At 39.4% G+C, this 27,504-nt stretch overlaps 2 protein-coding genes across 2 annotated transcripts; one reads left to right on the forward strand and one right to left on the reverse strand.

The window, feature by feature from the left end:
* Positions 1-1,806: 1,806 nt before the first annotated feature.
* Positions 1,807-10,594, reverse strand: e2f1 (E2F transcription factor 1). Its single transcript, XM_038723504.1, has 7 exons — positions 9,171-10,594; positions 8,740-8,839; positions 7,775-7,994; positions 7,272-7,424; positions 6,451-6,565; positions 6,070-6,352; positions 1,807-5,152 (listed from the first exon to the last, which is right to left on the reverse strand). Exons 1-7 carry the CDS (start codon positions 9,420-9,422, stop codon positions 4,911-4,913), a joined length of 1,365 nt encoding a protein of 454 aa, XP_038579432.1. The 5' UTR covers positions 9,423-10,594; the 3' UTR covers positions 1,807-4,910.
* A 331-nt stretch (positions 10,595-10,925) lies between these two features.
* On the forward strand, positions 10,926-21,313 carry znf341 (zinc finger protein 341). Its single transcript, XM_038723549.1, has 16 exons — positions 10,926-11,027; positions 11,733-11,843; positions 12,589-12,779; positions 13,126-13,275; positions 13,720-14,013; positions 14,541-14,724; positions 15,109-15,202; positions 15,316-15,406; positions 16,092-16,272; positions 16,483-16,727; positions 17,356-17,564; positions 18,661-18,757; positions 18,982-19,114; positions 19,564-19,675; positions 19,925-19,995; positions 20,405-21,313. Exons 1-16 carry the CDS (start codon positions 10,997-10,999, stop codon positions 20,956-20,958), a joined length of 2,748 nt encoding a protein of 915 aa, XP_038579477.1. The 5' UTR covers positions 10,926-10,996; the 3' UTR covers positions 20,959-21,313.
* Positions 21,314-27,504: the final 6,191 nt, after the last annotated feature.

Genomic DNA, 27,504 nt, shown 5'->3' on the forward strand with positions numbered 1-27,504 from the left:
AGTAATCCCACACTCAGTCCCTCACTTTCCTAATGGAAATAATAATAACAATAATACACATAGTGTATAGTTCCTCAATTGAAATACAAGAAGTATCATAACTGCAAAACCATTTCTTGCATTCACTCCAAACCCTTTGAACAGTACAAGTGTGATACATTGCAATACATCGCTAGCTCATTGCTAGAGTGTGCGTACCAGGCTTAGCCCTTGCTACAGCATATCATGCCTTCTCTCTCTCCCCCACCTTTCCTGTCACTCTCCAGCTGTCCTATCATGAATAAAGGCTAAAAAGCCCTTAAAAACATCTTTTAAAAAAAAGAAAAGTGTTACAAGTGACTGAGGGAGTAACTATCCACCTACACACTAATGAACATCTCTGTCTGTCTTTTTATGTGGCCATCCACCATCAGAATAACATTTTTCTTCTATGTTCTGCACTCAGTGGTCCATAACTGCAAGCCACGCTCCAGCAACAATGAGTTTTAACAATTATTAAACCAGCATTATAAACTGGGAAGTACCCACATATGAAGGGTGGACTTATGGACTGGGTTGAATACCGCTCTTTGACCTTGAGACGGTTTCCTTAAGACTTGAAAAAATCAACATGTCCATTAACCTTTTGATTTTAGTATGGCGTAAACAAACTAGATTAATTGTTAAACAGTGAAATACATGTATCTACTTTAGAGATGCTAGTGCACAAAAGGTCACAAGCTTTAAATTTAGTTGACTCTGTAAGACAATGAGAGAGTTCTCAAGGACTATAAGATGACCTAGTTTACAATGTTGTATTAGCATGTTTTACTCACGAAACTGAACAGAATGAGATTTGAATTCATCAGAATTTAATAACCAAATCCAGCTCTATGACATTTAGCACACAAATACAGTACACTAATTGAAAAAAATAGAAACTGCTGCACACACTGTAAATCAATCCAATGCAACAACCCTGTAATAAGCAATACCTCTATGTAAGGTCATATTTTACTTATCATTTTCAACGTGTAAAACTCATCCAACGACTGGTCACTACTACATACTGGACTTTACTTACTGGATTTGTTTTTGGTCCCCTCTGTGCTGTCTTGGGTGAAGGGCTCCATCTAGCTGCATAAGTGAGAACTTGTCTGTACTGAATACTACTGGAAAATGAATAACTGACCTCTCAGTGTATTTTACTTTCTTATTTCTGGCAGTTATAATTTCACAGTCTCTGCCCTTTTCTAATATTGGTAATTGTAAGATAATGTATTGTATATTTCATTACAGTAAATGTGTGAGGTGGAAGATCTCCCCTCTTGGTGCAAAGATAACATGTTCAATGTAAGTAAGAAATCACTGTTTCACAATGACTTCAGGAAGTCCACAACCAATCACATCTTATTTCTCACTACTTTTTCTCCTGCCATCTGAGAGATGCTAATAATTTCCTCTTATTGACTCCTACTCAGACTGAACAGCTCACATACACAACCACATATGTTTTGTATACGTTTATACATCACTGCATTTACTTGCAGTTTGCATAATTTGTGTACTGGTGGTCCTAAATTATATAAATGTAATTTTATACATAGACTAGTGGTTCATGTGCAGATGACCAAAAAAATGTGAAATTACTTTTTGGTTTTACACTGGAATCCTTTCTTAGGGTGCTGTGTACACTGACGTGAAAATGTCCGTAGCTCTTACAATATTTAACTCATTCTTAAGTTATGATGAATTAATGCAAATGGTTACATGGAATACTAAATTTCTGGTGTTAGTCGTTTGTGTTACACAAAGATGTCAGATGTATCAAATCAAAATAGTTACTTTTTATTTTTGTCAAAGAAATTTGATACAAAAGGGTGTATAAGTATGAACCTGTATTTTTTTAATCCAGTATGTAGCAACAAAAATATAATTTGTAAAACAAAAAACAGAATAATTGGGATTGAGTTTTAAGTTGCTGGATAAGTTTCCCATAAAAGCACTTTGAACGGCGACTATATCAGGGTTGGTGTCAATTCACTTTCATTCTGTTAAACCACAACAATTTCATGGCATTTGTAAGCAGATTGCGCTTGTAAACCTTTTTTGTATCCAACAGTGACTTCAACACATGAAGAGACACCTTAGTATAAACACCATATAGATATTCATAGTGTATAGCTTGGATTCATACAGCACTGATTCATTCATTCACAAAATCCCGCTTGTCTCGCTATACATGCTTTGATTCCTACAATTCCCAAAGACACTTACACAGAAGTATCTTTTTAAATTTTAACTGAAGGTGATTTGATTTCAACCCTGGTGCAAATATTATCTTGAATTTCTTTCAAACAAAACTTCACAAAAACCATACAAAACACCTGAAAACATTGTATTCTTTCACCATGACCATACACAAAAAAATCTCCTACCTCAACAAGGCACTGCATTTGTCCTGCAGAGAACCACAACATGACACAACTTTCACAAAGGTAGACAACATGAACTGCTCGCATTCTGCAAAACAATGTTGATCAGTTCAGCTGAGTTTAAAGGCCAAGACAGACAAAAAATATGATACATTCAAGGGATACAAGGGTTATAAAACAAGCCCAACATTTTAGGGGCTCATATCGCTGCCATCAGTTGAAAACTTTTCAGATGATTTTGAAATTATACACTGGATTTTAAGGTTTCCACAGAACTGAAGATAAAAGAAACATTTAAGAAAACAAAACATGACTGTAGTTATAAGGTTTTCACACATTCACATGACAGTTTGAGGCACCCAAAGGCTACACTAGATTACATGTACAACCTTAGATTAGCAATGTTGCCTGCAACATGAAGATCTCTTTAAACCAAACTGATGTGACAGAGAAGACTGTGATTAAACAAGGTACAAAGAATTAAGTCAAACATTAGTCAGTTCAGTCAAAATGACAAATATACCATATTCCTGAAAATTTTTTTTGCATCATTAGCCAATGCAAAGGTTGCACATGCACAACATGTAAGACAGGGAAATATATTCTCTATCGGTGGCATGGTAAAATATAAAAGGTGCTACTAATGAGAAGCTAATTTACAAGCCTCTTGCAAGTACAAATACTTCTTTCACCACTACAGGACAACCTGGTTTACTTGGAGTTACCAAGTAAAACTATTGGTGTAAAGTTGGTTCCTGCCTGAAAATTAATGAAATATTGTGTACCATTTTTTTCAATGAGATTTTAAATAAATATGAAATTCAACACAACAATTTGTATTTTCTACACACATGCACCCGCACACATTAAAACCCAATATGTCAGGAATGCAAAAAACATGTTAGCTTACATAACTTAGAACAAGAAAAAATGTTTGATGCAGACATTTCTAAGAACAACAATACATGACGCAGGACAAGATTTCATCCCAAACTCTGAGTACATGATGTAAAAACATCTTTGTTATTGCTGCTTATTTCAACTGAAAATCAATGTTTTTATAGAACCACAGCATGTGGTAGTACGTGAAGATGGAGCCTGATGTGACTATCATAGAAAAACAAAAAGGAATCGATCCTTTTAGGGCTAAGATAAGAAATCCCAGATAACTCCCTTCACTGGTAGAGGTCACTGATTTTAAAAGGTATGAAGAAAAACTTTCTGAACTGATTTGAAATGCATACCGAGGAGTAACAGGATGTCCCTGTTTTGAATTCCTATCAAGAGTCCATCACTTCCACTTAATCCCTCCCTGAAGCCAAAATATCTTTTTTTCTAAACCTGTAAAAACCTATTAACAACCTACACAACACCCATGAAAAGGATCTGAAGTTACACTCTCATACATCTTTGCATCATAAAATTGATTTAAGACTTTGTTCTGCTCCCAACACCTGAGACTATGGCTAAATGCCCATCAAACTAATAGAGACTAGAGAGATTAATTTTTACTCGCAGCACACCTGCAGCAGACTATTATCACCTGGTTTCCTGGACACCAACAAAACACATCTTAACCTTTCAGATTTTAATTGCTAATTGATTTTTCAAAACCACATTATTTATCATAATATGGAGGCTCCCCAAAAGCATCTTACCTCTTTTTGTTTGTGTGTTCATTTTTCACATACATATGAACAGCCCTGTAAAGACAGCCCATCTGTTGGTCTTAAGCTATTTATTACAAACTCTTGTTAATCCACTGTGGGATACTGTAGCACAATCTAGTCATTAAGTTGGGGCAATGATACTTTGAATGTCAAACCAGTCTTTCAAGATTCCAGTGCTTTAGACAAAACTAATCATTAATGAAGAAGCCTTTCTTTTGTGCTCATTTGAAACTGCACCATAGATCCATGCTTTTGGTCAGCCCATCACTGAATCTGCACTCCTAATGCTGGTTAGATTAAAGCAGCTTCAGCCTACAGCTGCGGGATGCAAAGTTTTCCCCTTTGGAGAAAATACTTCAGACTAGGCCATTTAAGAAACCAGCCTTATGAGATGCAGCATGTAATAATCTAATCACCTTTAAGGAAACCAGCCCTATGAGTCCATACTCTACACGCAAACACCTGCACAATCCTCTTGAATAAAACATTATCAACAACAGAAACCTCACCTGGTACAAAATATCAACATAAAATTTATATAAATAATTTAAATAGCTATACTAAAGCTAAATTGGTCTAAAATATTTAAATGGCCAACGAGAAGTGCTAGTAATGTGCTGTACAATTTGGGGAATTTTTTGTAGTTGGGGTGGTATTTTAGGGGTCACGGGCAATTTCTAAACAAAACACTTTCCCACAGCTCACAACTAACACATCAGTCTGGGACTTTGACAAAGATTTGTCCATAAAATGTTCAGGAAGCCCCAGGCAACAGAGGAAAAGTCTTAAATCTAGAAGCCCACATGCTCCTCGTCTTCTTTTTCATCTAACTGTCCCCCAAAACTTGTGATAGGTCACCAAAGTCACAATCAAACAGTTCACTGATGCCTTCATGGTCCTCCAGTCCAAAGTGGTAGTCATGACTGTGAGGGGGGGACAGGTTGATGAAACCGTCCAATGGAAGGGACAGGCCGTCTCCATTCAGAAAGTCCGAGGATGAGAGGGGTGAGAGGTCAAAATCAGGCATGTCTCCAAGGCTGGGGAACGGGTCACCTCCCAGGAAAGCTTCTGTTAAAGTCAAATGTGAAAAATACTGGATCACAGTGACATCTGTTGTTGCTGGCTTTTGATCAATAACATAGTAACCACACATATTAACAAAGAGTGCTTCATCCATTTTGACAGCAACAGATTATTCTCATATAGGCCTTTTTTACAGCACACATGTTGACATTTCATAGCAAGAAAAGCACAGGCATAATTATTAAGGATAACTATGTTTGATTTAGTGTGTCAGCTTCAAAAATCCAGGTAGAGCATCATGCATGTCAGTCACTGGCACGGCTCACTGGGACACTTAAATGGATCAAAACCATTGTTAACAATATTAACACTTGTGCTTTCCCTGATATTACAAGTCTAAATGTCTGCTGTGAGAAAGGTCTATTACTTCAGTAGCATGCTTTTAAATCATTAAATCATTATTACAGTTAGGGGGAAAATCAATGAAGTTAAAATTATTATTATTATTATTACTATATTTTCCTCTATTTATCTATTGTTGTATTTATTATGCTATGCCTATTGATGTATAAGGTGGCAAAAGATTTGAGAGCATGCCTGTTGCACTTTTTTATATTGTTTTGATGCACATTCACTATACAGAAATCTACATCCATTAACCACTTGGAAATATGAATGTTTGTAATGGAAGCCTTATTTTATGAGGAAGCAGGTGATTGGTGTAGACAATCAATCACCTCCTACAAAAGATGGCTTCTTACTGCAGCTGTACCCAACTAGGGTTGGATGTGCACAGGATCTACTTTCTTTTTGCTTTAACAATAATGAAATGTTACCATTTGGTTCAGGGCTGCATTGCTCACATTACTGCTACTGAAATTATTGCTTTGCTTTGACTGGATGGGCAAAAAGAGAACTGGATTATGCAGCAGAAGTGGCTTAAGAAGTGTTTACACACTCACCTGTGTCACCTTCTAACGCAAGTGACGAGGGGTCCTGCTGAGAGGCTGCTGTCACTGTGGATGACGTGGACGCTGGTGGTGATAAACCCACTTCCACAGCAGTTGTGAATGTTCTGGCTTGTGATTGGTCTGTGGGTTGTGTAGGAGACGGGACTGGGGAGGGGTCAGACTTGGGTTTTGAGGGACTACTTCCTGTCACTTTGCTGCAGATCCCAGCGCTGTCTTCTGGACAGAGGAAGACATCGATTGGACCACGTGTGCTCTTCAGTGACACCTGGTAACCCTAAGAGATGTAGACAAATGTGCACTGTCATGGGAAAACATCACAACCTCAAAGTAAACGCACGTTTCAGAAAGCTGAACAACATTCAAGACCGGTACCTTGCTGGGTTCTGAAACTTGCATCTGGGTCTCTGGTGGAGCTCTGATCACCATGACCAGCTGGTCCGGGGAATCAAATGACTTCCGTAAGTCCTGGCAGCGCACATAGCCCAACGTGATGAGCATAACAATTAAGGAATGCAATACCGCTTCAAGTAGATGTCATAGACGTAGACCCAGTACTGTCTTGAAAAATTTTGCTGGCTCTGCAGGTTGGCAAAATTAAAAAAATACTATAATTTATTTATAGTGCTAGCCACTAAGCAGTCGCCAATCTACCAAGGCGGCTACACATCGAACTTCTGTGGACTGTCCTGCTGTATCTACAAATGATGCACTGTAACATCTACATGGTCTGTTTGAAAGTCTTATACCATGACCAATTATCAGGAGGAGCCATGTTTCTTTATTTTATTTTACACTTATTTAGTCAGCGCACATTTGCTGAGGGACCTAAACCCCAAACTGCTTGGGATTTAGGTCCCTTGTTTAAGGGAACCTTTGTAACGGTCTTGTTCAACTCTTTAATTCACCGCCAGATTTGCATTGATCCTCTGTGGACTGAACCAGGGACCATTCGTTCACAAGACTGCTCGTCTAACATATGCTGTGTAAATAAATATTAATCGGGAAAATATATACATTTGAATTTACATAAAGTTTACATGAACATGACACGTGCTGCTACAATAACTTTGAATCATCCTATCAGCTTACCTCTCACCTCTGGCCAGTCTTAACCATCAGAGCTGCTGTTGGTTTGTAGTCAGTTTAGGTCTCAGAGAAACACTTAGGACCCTTAAAACTGGTCTAAAGGATATTTATTGTTCTGTGGGTCCTCTGTGAGCAGTCGGAGCTGTAGGCTGCATTTGGAAATGAGTTCGTCCAGCTGCTCCTCAGTCTCTGTGAGGTCACATACCTCCCTCTGCAACTCCTTATGGCGGGAAACCAATGCTGCATCAACACGATTACCACTGCAGGGGAAGGTGGCACAGAAAATTAATTAAATGAAATGAAATTAAGAAATTAATTCATTAAAAATATATTATTACTGAATTAAAAACAATAATAAAAAAATAATAAAGTGGTTTATGGATTTCAAAGACATGTCATTTTTTATATTTTACTACTGTAGTAAATCATGTTTTCAGATTTCTCATTTACTGTATTTATGCTTATTATGTTTTAGAGTTGCATTTGTTTAAGTATATGTCATATTTATTCCTTATTTATACTTTTCTGCTTTGCTGCTGTAACAAGTCACCACTTTCCTCACAATAGCAGTATCTAGTCTGGTAACACATTCAGGCTTTTTTATACTCACAGCCATTGGATGTTGTTCTTTGACTTCTTGGAGATGAGCTGGATTCCCTCCAGGACATTGGTTATGTCGTAGATGCGTCTCTTCTGGACATCCAGGACCTGCGAGGCCCAGTTGAGATCCACCACGCCGTCAGCTGACTGGGACAACAGGTTCAGAAAGCGCTTGGTGGTCAGGTTCAAGGATGTGTCATAGCGTGACTTCTCCGTCGTGGTTCGAGGAACTGGAAAAAAAGAAAAAAGGGTTTAAAAATTCTGTCTTTAACCAAACTGTGTAGTTTTTTTACTTGTAAACTTCACCCTTATTGTCCTACAGCACAAACTGAGACAGCAGCTAAGAACAGAAATATTATAGATCCATCCTGTTTACCCAATGATATTCAGGCATCGGCCTGGAGGAAATGGCAAATTAAAACTGAAATGAAACAAAATGAAATTTAAATGGTCCAGGAAAGAAACTTCTTTTAGAGTTAAATAAAACATGTGGCATGTCAAAAGCAACTGGCAGCCAGTCAGAATAATGTTTTTTCACGATGGGTTCTTAAGGGCAAGAAGGGGAGACAAGGGGTAAAGAGTTATGATTATATGTCACTTTTAAATGAAACATGACTTTTCAAATGGCTAGTTAATGTCCCATGTTATACTGTACATCTATTAAAAACATATGCCCATCATTTGCACGTTTATATTTGCAAAATAATACATTCTATCAAATTCCACAACGCTTACATCCTAGTAAACAGTAGATCTTTAATGTGTTGTAACCAGTTTATTCCGACATATTTAAACAATCCCACTGACCCAACAAAAAGTATTTGATGGCAGAGCTGCATGCAGAGCATATATTCGCACATGAACACTACTGCACAAATCTGTCCAACACAATGCTGTCAATGACTGAGACCTACCTTAAAAACGGTAGAATTAAAAACAATCAATCAGCAGAATAAGCTGTGAGTGCGTGTGTACCTCTGGGAGGGGCAGGTGTGGAGGGTGGTGCTTGGCCCATGGACGGTCGAACAGTGCTGACATATTGATGGTCACTATCCAGGTCCAACTTCCTCTTTACCTAAAGCATTTGACCATTGTCAAAAACACTACTACATGTTATTACAATGACACACTGTTTATGAATTAAGAAGAAGAAAGGAAAGCAAAAACGACTAAAAAAGAAACCCCCTGCTGAGTGAAAAGCAAAAACAAAATGTCTTAAAGCAACAGTTGGAAAACCTTGGAAAGCTTCGTTACACAGGCAGATGAAAGTTCATGTAAACATTTCGGCATATGCTAACGGACAGCCTTCATGTAAACATTTCAATATAATATGTTAAAGAACAACCCGCTCAGCTAAATACCTCCCTTTTCACTTGTTTACTTTTTCTCAACTCTGTCTGCCTCACCGGAGGTCTTCCAAGAGCCGGTCGTCTCTTGTCCTGGGTCCCCACATCAGCAGGGCCCTGTGGTGTGGCAAACAGCAGGATTTCCCCTGTGCTGGTGGGTGCAGTGGCCGGGTGGAGTCCCTCATTGCTGGGGCTGGTGATGATGACTATCTGATGGTCCTCGCCTAGCTCAATACTACCAGAGTTCAGCAACGTCTCAAAGTCAGCCAACAGATCCTCCGATGTCTGCCCTGTTATCAGTGTCTCTGACATTGCAGTGTCACTGAGTACCCCTTCACTGACTGGACTACGGGGTTGCTGAGGGGTCACAAACTTAGATGCTGCAGTTTGACAGAGTCCCAACACCCAATTGGATTTGCTATGCTCTACAGAATTTAAGGAACAATGGTGAAACCTTCTAAAACTTTGCTTGCTGGTGTTTTTAGGCAGCTTAAACAGTTCTTTGAAAAGTTCCTCTTTCTTTATTGTCCATCTTATTGTTTATAAACAAGCTACTACAAATAAATTATAACTATCAATATTACTAAACATAAATCATAACCTATTGGAAGCTAACTGATGAACACAATTTTAGGCTGGTGGTGAAACAGCAAGACAGGATGTTATAGCAATAATATTTCTAAATTCATACCAACGTTAAGCCTTGAGGCTCCGCCGCCGATATGCTATCGAAGAGAGTCGCGAAAAGGCCGTCGCACTAATAAACGCTGGAGGTTAGCAAGCTAGCCAGGGATCAGGCTAATCTTTTGTTTTCATCTCTCTTGTCAGTACAGTAGAGCCGCGAGGCCTGGCCACACTGCCCTTAACACAGCTAAAAACCCTGCTAACGAGCTAGCTTATGTCCTAACAACAAAGACTGAAACAAGTTAACATACAACCTGGCGATCCCGGTAAACTAGCTATTTAAGGCTAAACAAAACATTATTTCTCATTACACCTAAGACTGGGGTTAGTTTAATGGCTATTGAAACTTTATAGCAGCATTACAGGAGTGAGCTATCGGAATAAAATATCTAACAACGCAAAATGCATCACCATAACTCAAAAGCGTCTTCGACAAAATATGTAATAACTGGACAGGTAGTTTAGCGGAGTATACATAGATACCGTTGAATATGAAAATATAGGGCAGATTAGCATGCAAGCTAAGTTATTAGCCACAATTCTACTACCCCCTCGTTTTGTTGGGGCACGCAGGAAGCAGTCTGACACACTGTAAATGTAAGGAAATAAAGCGGTGGAACAAACGCATCCTTTAAAACAACAGCCGCTGGTCCTTTGGCAGCTCACGCCGGGCGCGGTCCATTTACAAAAGCGCTGTCCCGACCCAGTTCTCGGCTGTTATTGTTGTTATTGTCCCAGCTGATCTACATCTAAACAAGGATCGGACGGTTTTCGCGCGAAACCTTTTTTGCCGCGAAACTGGCACGTGGACAAATCTGACGGTTACCATTGGTCGAAAAGCGGCACTTTCCGTAGGGCGGGACGGACGGCCTCTGATTGGTGTAAAATATGGTCTGTCATTTTACCGAGCGCATATTCATCGATGCGAAGGTGCATTTAAGTTCCACGAAAAAATGTGTACAAGCAGTACGCTCTGTCTGTTAAAGTTCCCACAACCTACATGACATTAACATAGCATTTCTTGTACGATGCAAGAAATGAAGCATGTTGCTCTCCTTCAAACTATTGCCTGTGACATTGCACAAAACGTTTGCCTCCAACTTCTTGATTTTAGTATTTTCGTTGTATGAGTTGAAGGGAGCGTACCTAAACAGGCAGCCCCTGCTAATGGAGCGCCGATCGAGCAGCAGCAGAGCTACAAGATGGCGCAAGCAATATTTGAAGTGCTCGAAGGTAGGATTCATTTGTTAATTACCACTTAACTACAACTACAATTAAACGTTGATATGTATTTCAGACAAAGACAATTTACCAGGACTATTTCTATGTGCCGAAAACTCATTATAAAACTATGTAAATCCGTCTATTTTTGTTATAACAATCAAAACATCCCATTGAAGGAAAAGTGACTGTAAACAAACAGATATATTGAGGATTTTTCCGACCTCAAGGACAGCTTATGAATTTAGGTTGTTATCATCGTACTGCAGCTAGGCAGTATAATTATTTGGGCGCACTCTTACTTGGCAGACTGCATTTATTGCAGGCCCTTTTGCTGAAAACATTGTATAATTGTTATAGTGCTATAAAGACTAATATTGTGTAGTCGATAGTGAATTTACAGCAGCCATATGGTTTGTGTATTTTAGTAACTTGAGGTCTTGATCAGGTGATTGAAAACCCTATAAAAAGCTGCTATCCTGACTTAAAGCATACACTATTTTATATTTTACATCTGAAGGTTTAGCAGACTCAGGGGTCATTCAAAGCTCTTGTGAGCTTAAAGATTCTTCCCTCTCAGCTTATTACCTAAAACTACCAAAAAGACATTCATATTTCAGTGACACATACAGCCAGGAGAGCCCAGAACTCAGTGGAGCTCTGCAGTATGTGACTTATTACATGTATCTGGATCCTCCTCTTCTTCTTTCTCTTCAGGCATGGACAACCAGACAGTGTTAGCTGTCCAGTCTCTGCTGGATGGCCAAGGCGGAGTTCCTGACCCAAACAACCAGAATGTCTCTGGGACGTCCACTATCCAGTCTATGGGTATGTACAGCGAAGACAGTAAATGACAGCTTAGTGATTACAAAACAAACAGAAGAATAAAAAGCCTACAGTCAGAAGAATATTCTTGCTTTATAGCACCGCAAAATAAAAGGCCACCAAAATGAAGCCAGGTGTGTAATGAAATGTTATCTTTAACACTGTATCAGTTTGATGCAAAAACATAATGCTAAGAAGATCGAGGAATCTTACTTTGAATAGGGGAAGGTGTATATTTTTCTCTTGTTTTACTGGTGGAGAACAAAAAGTGACAAGAGGCATTCATATATTACTACTATCAAATTTGACAACCTCAACAAGGAGATTGTTGCAGCTCACTGCCTGCAATGTTCGGTGTAGTAGGGGACTGATGCACCGTCAGTCAGGTGATACATGAGGGTGTGTTGAACCCTGGCTATGAAAAACAGAATAAATAGTATAAATATTAACCCCCTTAACCATTAAAATAATTTTCAAGTGATTGATGAACACCAGTGTGTCTCACGGTACTAATGAATAGATGATTTTGCATGACATGAGGCCAGTCACAACAGCAAGTGCTGAACATCAAGAGCAGCCAGTGGCCTGTCCATTCAGTCTTTTAAGTCTGTCACCAAACCACTGTGAAATGTAGAGATACAATGGAAATGCTAGAGGTTATGACTTCACTGCACAGCACTGTAGGTCTGTTTTTCTTTCTCTCCATTGCTGTGTTTGCCTCAAACCTCCATGTTTATCCTTCCTACAGATGATGAGGACGTGTTCCTGTGTGGTAAATGTAAGAAACAGTTCAATTCTCTGCCAACCTTCATGACACACAAGAGGGAGCCGTGCCAGTCTAGCACCCCCTCCCTGTCTACAGTGTCCCTGGCCTCCTCCAATACCTACACACCTGTCCCGTCAATCAGCTCTGGACCACAGACTCCTGCCAACAGACAGGTAAGGATAGTTAGGATATGACGTGTGTCTGATCAGTTAGTAGATTCGTTAATATTTTGTATATCTGTAAATGTACAGTACAACTGGTTATAAAAGAGATTACAAATGTACCAAGAAGTTTATAAATCTAGATGGCAGATGAAGGAAGTGACTGATGGTCAAAAAATTAGTGCATGAATGTGAGGACAAAGCAGCAATAGAATACAAAAACTGTAAAAGTAAATAACAAACAGACTTAAGACGTTTTGCTATTAGAATTTTTGTAAAGCATGATGAAATTTCTAGCAAGAACAATGTGTAAATATTTATTATTAAAATTGTGTAATTTTCCACACTTATCCATCAGGTATCCACCTACATCGCAGTCCCCCCCTCCCCTCTAACACACACTCTGGTCCAAGGCAATGTGCTGGTCAGTGATGATGTTCTCATGTCAGCTATCTCAGCCTTCACCTCCATCGACCAACCCATGGCCACCATGCAGACACCTATACAGGTATTTATATAGCGTTCAAAGTGCTGAATGACAAACTCACATACACAGAGGCTGCCATGCTAACCTGCTCATCAGGTGTGGCATCAGTGTCTTGCTCAAGGACACTTTTACACTCTCTGGAGGAACCAGGGATTGAACCACTAAATCGATTACTAGATGACTGCTGTAGCTCCAGAGCCATGCTGCCCCAGAGTTTATACAGCATAACATTGCACAGTAGATGTTTTGCCTCCTGTTGGGTTTGTATGTCCTAACCCTATAAAGCACCTCATCCTGCTTTTAGTCACCAAAATCATCATTCAGATCAAATTTGGGACAGCTAAAATTTTCCAATTTGACTCATTCTGAGCAAACAATATGCGTTAAATAATTTAATAATTACTTTAATAAGTTTTTGTTTCGCTGTTCGGTCAAAATCTATCTGCTTCCTTTTTTGTATTACAGAGTAACCTGAGCATGTACACAGCTGGTGTATCTTACCTACAGCACCATCACCACCACCACCACCATCATCATAACCAGCAACAGCAGCAGCAGTCCTCCCATGCTCTGCCCTCTGGCCAGACAGCGGCCCACCCCCTGCCAGGTGGACAGCCTGCCCAGCAGCCGCTGTCTTCACAGGTCCCAGCGAGCCACAGCAACTCAGTGGTCCAGGTGTACAGCGCTCTGCCCCATATGGCTGGAAGTGTTGGTGCAGAGATCCACACCCTGGGTCTCCAGCCTTTCCATCCTGTACAAGTGAGTCAAGTTTGCAGTTTGGTTGCCATCTCAGTATTAAAAATATATGTTTTGGTGTTGCAAGATACATTTTTAAGATTCTTACTATAATGTCGGAAGGAAGAATATTAAAGAAAACTCCAAATGACGTGAGTTCAAAAATATTAAAATACATGTTCAGGTAGGCCATGTAGTTACTTTTAAACTTCAATTAAAAGCCTAGTCCCGATTAGACGCCTGTCCCTTTACTGGCCTGGTGTGGCTACAGGTTTTGACAAATAAACACAGGTCTCAATAACAAGCCTGGTCTGGATTTTATAGAAGTTCTTTGGATGTATAAAATCTATTAAAGCCCACTGGGTCAATTGTTTAGTTCATTTTACATAAACAATGAGCACCAATATTGTTCATTCAGATTTACTGGCATTTTAAAGGAGTTCAGTGATTTAAGCAAATAAAAGTCAGGGCTAATAATTGAAGTTTTACAGTGTATGCACAGAACACTGAAACTGAAAAGACAAAGCACTGAGCCAGTGTGTCTCCCTCAGGTTCCAAGTCAGTGTGTAGAGAGCCAGTCATTCACCACCCCTCCTGTCTACAGCCCCGGGAAGCAGAGCACCAAAACAAAGATCTGCAGCATCACCACCAACCTGACAGAGCTGGGTGACTTTGAAAAGGTCATCATTCCCAAACGACCAAGGAGTAGCAAAAAAAGTTTAGATGGAGCCATGGGTACGTGAGGAAACAAGAACATTGCAAGTTTTCATTTTCTTAAATGATCTGCTAGTTCCAGAATGTTTTGTGCTGTTTCTCATTTAACTAATGTCATACCAAGTTACAAAATCATCATCTAATATTCAGATTAGAGACACTACACATGTCAATTAAAGGTTCTAATACTACAACCGTTATTGACACAGCTTCCACCACTAAGGATAGCATATTCATGCATACTTATGTTAAATCCATTTAAAATAAACACGTATTGATAAGTTATAAAACATATCGGCAAAGTTATTAATTAATGAAACTGCACATGATGACACAGTGATCATGGACAGGAAATGTATGATGATGATCGTAGGATAGATACTCATTCACTGAATGTCACCGCAGCTGAGCATCTGAAAGGAAAAGGTCCCAAGCTGAAGTGTAATTTCTGTGACAAAGTCTTCTCAAAAAACTTTGATCTTCAGCAGCACATTAGAAGGTGAGTTACTGGGCAGCATGCCAGACTGTAGCCATCTAAAAATAGACTTTAACCCAGAAGACAGGCACTCAGTTCCCTTCTTGTCATGACTTCTAACAATTTTCTTTCTACAGTCACACAGGAGAGAAACCTTTTCAGTGCATTGTCTGTGGACGAGCTTTTGCCCAGAAGTCCAACGTGAAGAAACACATGCAGACACACAAGGTTCTAAATAGTTTGTGACAATACTTTTAAACATAAATCTGTGTTTGTTTTTCAAAAGTATATACTCCTCACACAAAAACCTCTGCAATATTCAGTTAAGCATCAAAATTCTAACAAACAAGAGTTTTTTTTATTTGTAATTTGCTAATTGATTGTTCACTAAGCCCTGCTGCCCTGATTACCTGTGCTATGTCTCAAGCTTTACATTCTTGCTACGGCACTTATGCAGTTACAATGACGGGCCAGATTTACATTTACATCGAAAAATGTGATTACAACTCTTTAAACAGTGGGTTCTTGATTTTAGACAGAGGTGGACAAAAGCAGGCTTTTAATTTCTACCAACCACAGGACCTGCCATGTCTAGTTACAGTGCTAAACTATGATTGGACGATCACTCTTTGGGGAAAGGGTTTAGCCAACGGTCAGTTGACTATTGTTTCTTTAACTTTACCAAATCTGTATACTCAAAGATTCGGCAGTTTAGTGTTGTGAGTTGTACAGTAATTTTAAATTGAATCAAACAGCTATTGGGATTTTTGTTTATGGAGTATACTACAATATTTAGTTTGCTGTAAAACCTAATGTAAGATTTGTCATAAAGCACTAACTTTGATTATTCTCATAAGATGTGAAGCGGCATAGTGCCAATTACACAGTAACAACAACTGTCTTTATCTTAAAGGTGTGGCCTATGGGTGTGGCCAGCACGGTGTCAAGGTTACCAATCACAGTAAAGGTGGTGCCAGTGTCATCCAATGATGACGAGGGGGGCAGGGAGCAGGAGCAGCCAGGCGAACCGGAGGAGGAGGGGGCACAGCAGCAGAACAATCAAACACAAGCCGAAGAAGAGACAGATCAAACAGGTAATATCTCTTTAATACACCATACTTATACATGCAAATATTCATGCAGTGAGTGTAAATTATGTTGACGACATGACTACAGTATGAATAAAACTACAATAGAGTTAGCTGGGTGTAGCTTTCACTCCACATAAATCGACAGCTTGTGCTGCAAGTAAACAAAATACCATGTGTACCAACTTTTACAGTAAATACCATGCTTGATTACAGAAGCCCTAGGTGAGTTGGAGGAGAGTGCAACTGAGGCTCAGGCTGAGCTGGATGGCAGCCAAGGGGAAACCGTGCAGAACGGGCACCCTCAGGTGCAGATGCAGCCCAACCACAATCAACAGTGCCAAGCTCAGACCAAACAGGTAGTTGTGATAGACAGCTCCTACCAGTGTCAGTTCTGCGCCAGCAAGTTCAGGAGCTACTTCCAGCTCAAGTCCCACTTGACCCAGCACAAAGGGGAGCAGGTGAGTACAGAGGAAGGTATGTGTGGGGTGGGTCGGACAGTCCATTTAAAGAATGAACGGGCATCAGATCAGTTATGCATGACTGAAGAAGTCTCCATGAAGGACCATATGAGTGTTTTACATGTATAATTTATACAGCTAAACATTTTACCAAAGTTTTTCCTACCTTCCAGGCAAACGTCGTTACAATAAATCAGCCTGCAGAAACCTGACTCTTGATTAACAAAGATCTTACAAAGTGACCACTATCTTTGTTTTAGTAGAGTTTTTTTCACTGTGTGGTACTGCACAAGCACAGATTAGCACCTTTTTATTACATGAAGATACCAACTTTATATTATCTTTACTTCCAAATTCAATGTTTGCTTACTCTGTCATATATTACCTTTCTCAAGCACGTTCCTGGTCTCTGCATGTTTCTATTCATTCATATTCGTAATAGCAGGCCGCAGCTCCCTGGAAGGTGGGAAACCCCCATGCAAAAATACATGAAATGCATTAGAAAACGCTGGGTAGTAAGGTAACGTCTACTTGATTTGAGTAAATGGGATAAAACATCCAAAAACATGGATTTCTGTATTTCTTTTCTTATGTTACAAGTTTAATAACCATGCTCACGTCCCTGCAGGTTTATAAGTGTGTGCTGAAGTCCTGCTCCCAGACCTTCCAGAAGTTGGATCAGTTTCTGGAGCATATCAGGACGCACCAGGAGCAGCTGACCTACCGATGCCACCTCTGCAGCAAGGTGTTCCCCTCACTGTTTGAACTGGGAGTCCACCAATACTCCCACTGCTTCTGCCCACAACAGAACACACGCAAGGAAATCGCCGTCTACAGGTCAGCTCAACCACATTATTGTGTATTGATTACGTATTAATTATAGCATAACAGAGAGAATAAACATCCCTAAGTCGGCTGAAATGGCCTCAGTGATTCTGACATAAAATATAGAAACAAGGAGTTTAGGCAAGTGAGAGAAAGTATCTCTCATAGATTAAGCTCATCAAGAATCGTGTGGAACTGATGACGCCCGTACATAAACTATGAGTTCTTGAAAATAAACTGAAGTGATTCAGGCAATAGATGTGTATTTAGTTTGTTTGTCTTCACACTGCAATAAATTTAAAGTAAACCAGGGCTTGAAGACAGACCTTACATAGACTCACAAGTAGCTTGCTAACAGGACAGAATATTGATAATCTGTCATTCTTCTTATTGTCAGCAAATCCCATGAAAATCCTACTAAAAAGTTGGTCCCCACATTGTACTGGGACCATGTTCATTCATTACCATGAACATTGTCAATATAGTTTATTTTAAGTCACTCCCACTTACACTTTTCTGCTGCCATCAATACACACTAGAGCATCAAATGTGTATTAGTCCGGAACTGAAAATAGTCCCCAACAAATGCACAATTTACTCTTTGAGTAATGTTTGCTAAAAACTACAGTGCCCAGTTTTTTAAAGAAAATATTTAGATTTTTTAAACAATGAAACTATATATTTAATAGCCATTTATAAAGATCGTCAGAATGAATAGGCTTCAGGTGGGCCTGAGTGCCACAGATAGGGTCGGGAAGTTGGAAAATATTGAGACAGGCTAGCACGTCGTTAGTGTTGGTCTTTTGGTTCATATGCATTGTTGACAATAAAAATATTTAGATAACGCCAACCTTATCCTTTAAAGATACTAGTGACAGGGAAAGTCAAATGTAGCATCTGTAAATTAAGCTGAACATGATGGACATCTTTTTCTTCTTTTCTGCTGTTCATACCCGTTACAGAAACACAATTTTAAAATGTCATCCTCCTTTCAGGCTGCAGTGTGTCCCCCGCTCATTTTATGTTGTAGCTTGTCTGGAATGACTGGTACACTACTGTAGTTGGATGGTACATCATTCTTATTCCTAACAAATACTACTTTTTTCAGGTGTGTGAAGTGTCAAAGCAGATATTCTACTCAGGAGGCACTGGAACAACATCTGCTGACTGCCTCACACAACTTTCCCTGCCCACACTGTCAAAAGGTACTATACACCATTGGAATATGTAAAGCTGTCCTCATGTAAATAACCAGCATGGTTAGCTATCAATATAGTGATATTTGGACTAGTCATAAATCTCCCACACTTAATATTTTGGCCTTAAAACCTGTAGTTCACTAGTTCAGGTTTGAGATGTTCAGGGTTTCTGTTTTTCACATCACAATTTAAGACCCTGGTGTCTGATTTGTTCTCTTTCTGGCCATCAGGTTTTCCCGTGTGAACGGTACTTCAGACGCCACCTCACCACTCATGGCATTGGAGGGAGGTTCAAGTGTCAGACCTGCAAGAAGACCTTCAAGACAGAGCACTACCTCAAACTGCACACACGTATTCACTCAGGTCCGGCAGACTTTCAGAAAGAAGTCAAGCAGACTTTTTTTGTAGCCATTAGACAATTGTGCATTGTCTTAGTTCTATAGCTAAGCAAGGGGCTGATTAGTTTTTGCTGTCCTTGCTGGAGATTCTGTAGGTAGCTCCGTTTTAGTGTCTGGTTAGCCACGGTGGCTGTCACTGCTCTTTATTCTGATCACAACAGAAAATGTTCCTGTGTCAGAAGGTACAGCCTATTGTTAAATGCTTAATAATACCATAATAATGCCTGAGTAAACTCCTTGGTTACTAATTAAACATGTTAATGTTAAAATGTTAGAATTTGAATGGTTTGGAATGCCCTGTAATTTGCCGGAGCAAATTTCTTGAGTTATGGTCACCACTATTTTGTATATCATGTAATCTAAAGTCAATAATCAAATTAAATGTGTGAGTTTGATGCTGATTCCATTTTCTAGGTGAAAAGCCATACAAATGCTCCCTCTGTGAGGCAACGTTCAATAGGAAGGACAAAGTGAAGCGACACATGCTCATCCATGAACCCTTCAAGAAATACAAGTGTCCCTTTAGGTGAGAGGCTCCAATGGAACCTGTAACGGTCACTGAAATAGCCCCCATTATTGAACTCAGTCTTCCTTCCTTTCCTGCTCGAGTCATTCATTTTATCATTCAAGCCAATTACATATTACACTTTACTTTTCTTACTCCCTTGTGCTTTTCTGTATGTATGTTATCATCTTATTTCTTTCTTTTGATTATTTCCTTTCAGACTGAATTATTTCATTTAATTGTATGCTAATATTTGTGTATTTTTATCAGGACACATGTGGGCTGCACCAAAGAATTCAACAGACCAGACAAACTCAAGGCCCACATACTGTCACATTCTGGTGAGTGAATAATACCAATGATTATTTTTATTTAAACAAAGATGACGGAACATTGATATGTTCTGATAAGTTGTAGCATTAATGACACTTTCTATTGCCATATGATTTATTTCTTAAACAGCCAGTCTGTTAGCAGAAAATCTAAAAACTAAACAGAGTGGATATAAAGTGTGGGATGAATGACTTGACCCTAACCCAGAAATTTAAAAAAGTTATGGTAATAACATCTTTAGCTGCAGTAACTTGCAGTTTAAAATCCAAGAATTGTTTGTATCACTGAAACAGTTTGCAGTTACATACAGCACGTTTGCATAAGATGTGAACAGAAACTGGGTAAACCCCCCAATTGGTATCAAAAACCACAAATGGCACCGTTCTATTGATTCTCATACAATCCTCTCTCCTCCAGGTATCAAACCCTACAAGTGTCTATTTTGTCAGAAGGCGTTCAGCCGCAGGGCTCACATGCTTGAGCATCAGCAGTCCCACACAGATAACTACCGCTTCAGATGCTCCACTTGCAACAAGGGATTCACCAGACAGAGCTATTACAGAGATCACAAATGTCCTGCAGCAGTGAACAGGACAGGAACTGAAGGAGGGACTGGAGAGGCAGAGGGAGACGAGGTAGTAGGAGTGACGATGGCAGAGGAAAAGGATGCAGAGGATGAGGAGAGAAGAAGCAGGTTCACGAGAAAAGGGAACAGGCTAGGGACTGGGGGAGATGACGGAGAGAAGGATGACAGCGCAAAGGGCAGCCGAGAGCAGGTGGAAACCCATGGGGGGGAGGAGGAGGAGGACGAGGGGAACGGGACTGACAAGGGTTTTCATGCTATAATGTCTATCACCACCACTGAAGGGCAGACGGAAAGAGAAGAGGAGGAGGGGGTGGAACACGGTGGCGAGGCACTGGAGCAGATTCAGAGCAATGACCAAAACTGTTTGCAGCACCCGTGTTTGTAGTTTTAACCATCATGTTTCCTGGACATGTTTCAAAACAATCAGAATCTGGGAAATTATTTCATTATTTGTTTTAAATTAAAACGTTAAATAAATTATACACCCTGATTTTACTTCTTTTACTGTAAATAAAAAGGATTTGGGGGGTACAGTATGTTACCTGGTAGAAATATATTGCCAAAATAACCAGTGGACCATTTTCATTTTCTTGTGTACAAATATGCAAAGCACGGTGGTTAATTCAAAATGTCATATGTGTATGTATGTACAGTATATATTTATGTAAATATACATACATACAGTATATATGGTGTTCATATAAATGTTGCTGCATTTTGAGTAAAATTCCACCCTCTGATTCCCTTCCCTGTCATCTATGATCAGTCTGACATTACGTTTATGCCTTAATGTTATATTTGTGTACCCACTTTCCTTCAACTGTCCTTTGGTGATTTCCTAGATTTCTAAGAATACCTATTGGGAGCACAAAGAAAAGGGCTGTCACCAAATTCTTTAACAGGTGCATCCAAGTCCAAAGTGGTGAGCGCTGCCCAATTCTGCAATCCATCGCATCCCCAAATGGACTCATGCAGACATCACGACACTAATTCCAGCTGCTGGAATTACCCAAATTTGTAATAATATAAACATGTCGAATTAACCAAATGCTGGTAATACTTTGTATGGTGTTGCGTTTTTTCAGATTTTGAGAAAGGAGAGGCTCAGTCCAATGAAAATTAACAAAAAGATTTAATTATAAAAATTAGTGAATAAAGAGATGGCATTACAGAACAAACATGAAACAAAAACACTGCAGTGGACTGGAAAGTTGTTCCTCTTTTCAAATTTACAGCTTACAGTCCTGATTCTCACAAAATTAATTGCTAATATCCTCCAGGTATGTTGGCAGGTCTTTTTCCTCCAAATGGCTTAGGTCCATAGCCATTGGTCATTTGGTTAACTTCTTCGTCACCCAATTGGGAAGGGTGTACCTTACTGTTCTACCTTTTGGTCGAACAAAAGAGCACCGATCCCAGACGTGAAACCCCCCTTCAATCTACAGGAATAAACTGTCTTTTGCTCTAAACTAATCATAGAGAACAACTGGGCTTGTCTCCAAAATGGTTGACACCCTATCTTAAGTGTCAATGAAACAGTCAAAACAAAACAGTCCTTCTGGCACTTAAACAAAGAGGAGTCAGTTTTCTTCACATTACAAAGAGGATACAAACAATAGTTTAATCAACATTCTAATGCAATTGCCTGGCCTAAAATCCTGCAGTTTTACATTTGAAGAAAAACACTGAAACACTGGAATACATTAAGTTTGTTGTAACTTTTTAAAACTCAACAATGGCCTAATATATTACACATTTATAGTATGTATATGGCTGATATGATGCGCAATACTGTACACATTCATAATAGGTCAGCAGGCTAGACAAACGGTTTTCACCCAACAAAGGAAAATCTGTCCACCTTTTATGAAAGTGAGGCTCTCTGCACCATAGCGGGTTCATGTGAGCAGAGGATATGGTATAAACTGTTAATGGCAATTAAAGTAAGTAAACTATTTATGTGTATTGTATTACGACAATTGCAAACAGAATATGAGATGTACCCAACGCTGTACATAACAATCTATGAATTGTGGAATCTCTTAAGAAGAAAGTGAACAGCTGAGACGGGAGTAGTTGATCAAAAGAAAATGGAATTTTTTTACAATACAGTATTTACAATTACAAAGGTGTTATACAGGTGGGGGAACAGAACAGAGAGTTCAATAAAACAAAACCCAAACAAAAAATCAAATTAACTTCTATCTGATTCTGATTTCTAAAAATTGTGCAGGATGGGCCAGTAAACCTATTCAAAAAAAGTCACCTAAATACACAGGAAAGTGTATAGAATAGGCAAAATAGTCTGAGGAATGATATTTGAACAGGTAAGCTCTAATGTTGTAGTACTCGAGACCGGTCTTAAGACCACTTTTTCATGAACTTGATGAACTTGGTCTCGTATCGGACTCGACCGCATTTGCACTCGGTCTTCACTCAGTCTCGGACATTGAGGACTCTGAATTTTTTTTCAAGACCAGTTAAGACCCTAACTTTGGGAATATCGAGAATTTGCTTTTGCATTGTTTGATTTTTTTTTTGTTAACATCCTAACTTTGACTGGATGGAAAATGTATTTCTTCAAATGCAACCAATAACCCTAATTAAAAATGTGTTGTTACCGTTAACGACCCTGCGATGGTAAGCAAGGAAAAGGTCTTGAATCGGTCTCGCCCTCCCTCGGTCTTGGTCTCGACTTTGTCTCAGCCCCTAAAAGTCTTGGTCTTGTCATGGTCTCAGTTTGGGTGGTCTTGACTACAACACTAGTAAGCTCACTGAATCACAGGTTCTCATTATCAAAAGAGACCTGGTGAAGATGAAATGTACTGAATTAATCATACATTTAATAAAAAAAAAAAACATACACTTTTATTACCAATAAGCACTATATGTAAACTATACTTAATAAATCTAACTCTGGGAACAGTGTAATCTATAAAACATACACAATATATCCTTACACCATCGATATGGATAAGGAAAAAAACTAAAAACCCATGAACAGGAAAATAGGGGGGGAAACCTCAGTTAGAGCAACATCCCTCTTCCAGGATAGACAAACAGTAGATGTCATGCATGTGTGCAGAGTAGTAGCAATTGCTAAAAGTAGCAATTGTTAGAGATACAGTGAGGAGAAACAGTTTGACAAGTAAATTTAAAACATAACTTATGTATGACAGTATGAAATGAATAATAAGTGTAACTAGACATGTTAGCAGGTGTACCAGGAGCTAAAGAGATCTGGTCAAAAAGTAAACGTGTTTAGTAAATTAAAAGGAATTGCAAAGAGCTGGCAGGGCCTTGGCCACAAAACCTCTTCTGTACCATAGGAACTTAGAAAGAGGGTAGACTACACATGTGTATAAGAGGCAAAACAGGGACAAGAAATAAGGGAGGATGACGCAGTTGCAGACAACAAAATTCAACTGCTGTTATGAACAAAGATGGCGTAGCAACTGGCTTTGACTCCAGTAGGATGAACACTTGATCTGAGACATCTGGATGAAGCACAGACAGGGAAGAGGAACTTCTGTTCTGAGAGAGCAAGGGACAGAGACAGGCAAACAGCTTGGGCACTCATGCTGATATCTGACAAACGAAGAGTGTTGCTGTGTCTTTCACGTCAGATTATAGAATTTACTTACTAATGCGGAGGGATAAATATAACATAGGTACACATGCACCAGTATACTCAAAAGAATAAAAAAAGTAAAATCTCACAAAGCTTCCAGCATGGCTTATAGTCTTAATATATTTTGTGGTAATGTGTGGCACCTTTCATTGCATGGTACAGATTGTTTTCTTAATTTGTATTTTTTAAACATGCATGTTGATATTTCATTGTTTCATTCTTGCGATTGTTATCAACAGTTCAAAAGTTTTCTTTTAGTTTTCAGTATTTTAGTGCTTTCATTGCAAGTTTGTTGCATTGCATTTTGTTGTCACTTTGTGTAATGAGCTTGCAGTCGAAACAAACAACAATGGTGGATCACCGGTTTGTTTGCGGTTTGGTTAGCACTGCTAGGTCTAATTACATGTTTACAACTTAGCATTGCCGTGCACCACTTCTTAGATGAGCAGAGGGTATCCACAGTTTAAAGTCTGCCAGAAATTACGGTTTTAAATCAGGCCCAGAAAACGTGGTCACTGCACATGCTTAGAATGTTTTTCTCCGGTATGTTGGAAATATTTTCTACTGATCATTATTGAATTACAAATCATTGTTGGAATATAAATAATCTCGCATCATTAATATGTAAAGAAAATCAAATTCAGCCATCAGACAGTGTGTGTTATTAGAGTGCAGACTTCTGCTTGCAGCATATTACTGTGACATTCCTGCAACCTCCTGCCAGCTGGACAGATGCTCTGACAAATTATCAATCAAACATTCAGATTTAGCACACAAACTAAATGTACATTCATCTTCTTCATAACTGGAGCACGTGAGCAAATTCTTTTTTTGTGTGAGCAAATACATTTGATGACAAATGGAAATTGTCTGTTGGTTGAATAAATAAATAAATAAATAAAGTTTTTTTATTGGTCTGACAGAGAAAATTTTGAGATATATTTATTTCTATGTATTGATGGAGCTTTTGTATTTTGGCACAGCTTTCTTTGTATTTTTTGAGTTTACATTGTGACATTTGTGATTTTTGCAGTGAAAGCTTTTGGTTTTATTCACGTGACAATGTTTTTCATGTCTTTATATTTAAGTATGTTGGTCTTTTTAAGTTTCTTTGTAATTTCTTTTCCTTAACATTTTTGAACTTGTTTCAGAATTTTAATCTGTTTTGTTTTGTTTGAATTCCCATCTTCGAAGGTTTTTGTTTTCAGTTTTTTAAGTCTTTTATGCGTTGACGTAATTTGGGATTTTAGCATCTTTCAATGTAAAATACAGAGTTTTCATTTAGTTTTCGTTTGACACATTTTAGATTTTTATGGTTACTTAAAGTTTTGGGATTTGTTCACATGACGAAGTTTTTCGTATCTTTATATTTGAGTATGTTTCACTGTTGGTAAGGATGTCTTTAAGTTTCTTCATAACATCTTTATTGTATTGTTTGATTTTTGTTTACAGTAGTTTCACCTGTGGATGAAGTATTTTATATTTTTATTTGGATATTTGGATAGTAGTAGTAGTTCCATTATTGCATCATATTATTTCTCTCACGTTTTTCAAGTTGTTCATGTGTCCATGCAGTTTGCTCCTCAGTCCCTCTCCTCAGCCACACTCTCTCATCCCCGGCCCTCTGCATCACTCTCTGTCCCTGTCATTAGCTCCCCAGACCTGCCATCCTCAAGCTTTCCACCAGATTCCCTTGGACTTTCGCTCCTTTCCCTATCACCTGACTGCCACAACCAACTACACACCTGTTCTCACTTCCCTTATTTGCTCTGCAGTTACCTGGGCTGAGGTCAGCCCAGACAAAATGTAGTAAATGTTTCTTTAAATGGAAATGGTGGTATAATGAGCACCCTATTTGAGACTGAACTTGCGCCAGGCCCACTCCTTAACTGCAACTCATTACCTCATCAGCCACTTACCATACCAGTTCATGTTGCTTCTTCATTGCCAGTTCATCCTAGTTGTCTTGATGGTTTTTTATTCAAGTTTCTGTTACCTGGATCTATATCTCCCTACCTGCCTATTAACCTGTTTGTTGCCTGCCTACCTGTTTAAGCATGTTTCAATCCATTGAATAAATTGAAAATAAAATTTCCAAAAATATTTTTAAAAATATTGTTGAAATTCACACTTTTTTTTTCAGTTACTAAAAGTTGGTAATTGTTTTCCCTATCAAAGTATTTAATATTTGATTTGTCCGCATTTGATTAACAGTTCCAGAAACACTTAAGTTTTGGTGTTCGTTTTAGTAGCCTAGGCTAAATTGTTTACCAATTTTTGTAATGTACTGGCAAACTATTTGACCTGATTAGAGTGACGATATGTCTTTTTCCCAGACATGTCCTCTTTTTGGACCTAAAAATGCGTCCAGCCTGGGTTTCTAAATTGCCTAAATTTGTCCATGATTCAGGCTTTTGCTTTCTACAGTCGGCATTCATTGTGGGCATTTTTGCATTGCTTTGACCCTTCGCTTTAGGTCCCGCCTTCTCTCACACCACCATTGGTCAGTCATGTAGGCTTACAAGTCCTTCACATAAACATTGGTCAAACTGCATCTCAATTATTACCCTCAGCACCACAGCAACAGCCAAGAGACAGAGCAGCAGCGTGCTTGTCAACAGTGGCACATGGTGCCTGAACACCATAATACATGCCCAAATGCAGTGCTTGAAGTGGGCCGGGACTCAAACACACTTCTATATTTTACACTTTGGCATACCGGCACTTCTCACAAGCTGCTGGTACTCTTCGTGCGCATAAAGTTGCTTGTCAGTGTCACTTTTCGTGAACCAAGCAATCACAGCCTGGATGGACATAAAGGAAAAGGTTGACGCAGTGAGCCAGAAGCGAAGCGTTGCTTCCCGTAGTCCCCCTCAACAAAACCGGGATGCGAGGCAGCGCTCTCGCCCACAACCCCCTGAGAGGCTGACCGAGGTCCTCTCACTTGTGGCAGCTCAGGCAACAGGTGCTGTTTTCCCACCGTCTTGGCGCTCGGGACACGCTAACCGCCAGCGAGCTCTCACCAGTCTGCCCGCCTCGAGGGGTTGCAGCTGGAAAACGATCGGGCTCACACACCGTGGGTCGCCGGTGAGTTTCCCTGCCAGTCCTCCGCTTCAGGGTGCCACCGGGGACCTACGCATAACACCGGCCACCAGCCGGTCTGGACTGCCTCCAGTGGTCTGGACTGCGGTGCACGCGGGGCAGAGCCAGGTCAGGAGACAATTTTACACGCCTTCATCTCATCACGCCTGGATTATTGCAACAGCCTTTTCACCTGTTTAACCCAAAGATCTATTGATC

The sequence above is a fragment of the Micropterus salmoides genome, unplaced genomic scaffold, assembly GCF_014851395.1.
Source record: "Micropterus salmoides isolate LMB-PRFRI ecotype aquatic unplaced genomic scaffold, ASM1485139v1 Ms_hic_scaffold_16, whole genome shotgun sequence".
In the NCBI taxonomy this organism is placed as follows: Eukaryota; Metazoa; Chordata; class Actinopteri; order Centrarchiformes; family Centrarchidae; genus Micropterus; species Micropterus salmoides.

What these genes read in the sequence shown, in the direction of transcription:
- e2f1 (XM_038723504.1), bottom strand. Translation starts at nt 9,422, where the DNA reads ATGTCAGAGACACTGATAACAGGGCAGACATCGGAGGATCTGTTGGCT. An exon ending in CGGCTCTTGGAAGACCTCCG is followed by an intron (nt 8,840 to 9,170) that starts GTGAGGCAGACA and finishes CAAATGCTTTAG; the next exon opens with GTAAAGAGGAAGTTGGACCT. An exon ending in AAGTTTCAGAACCCAGCAAG is followed by an intron (nt 6,353 to 6,450) that starts GTACCGGTCTTG and finishes TACATCTCTTAG; the next exon opens with GGTTACCAGGTGTCACTGAA.
- znf341 (XM_038723549.1), top strand. Translation starts at nt 10,997, where the DNA reads ATGGCGCAAGCAATATTTGAAGTGCTCGAAG. An exon ending in GTCCACTATCCAGTCTATGG is followed by an intron (nt 11,844 to 12,588) that starts GTATGTACAGCG and finishes TCCTTCCTACAG; the next exon opens with ATGATGAGGACGTGTTCCTG. An exon ending in AGACTCCTGCCAACAGACAG is followed by an intron (nt 12,780 to 13,125) that starts GTAAGGATAGTT and finishes CTTATCCATCAG; the next exon opens with GTATCCACCTACATCGCAGT.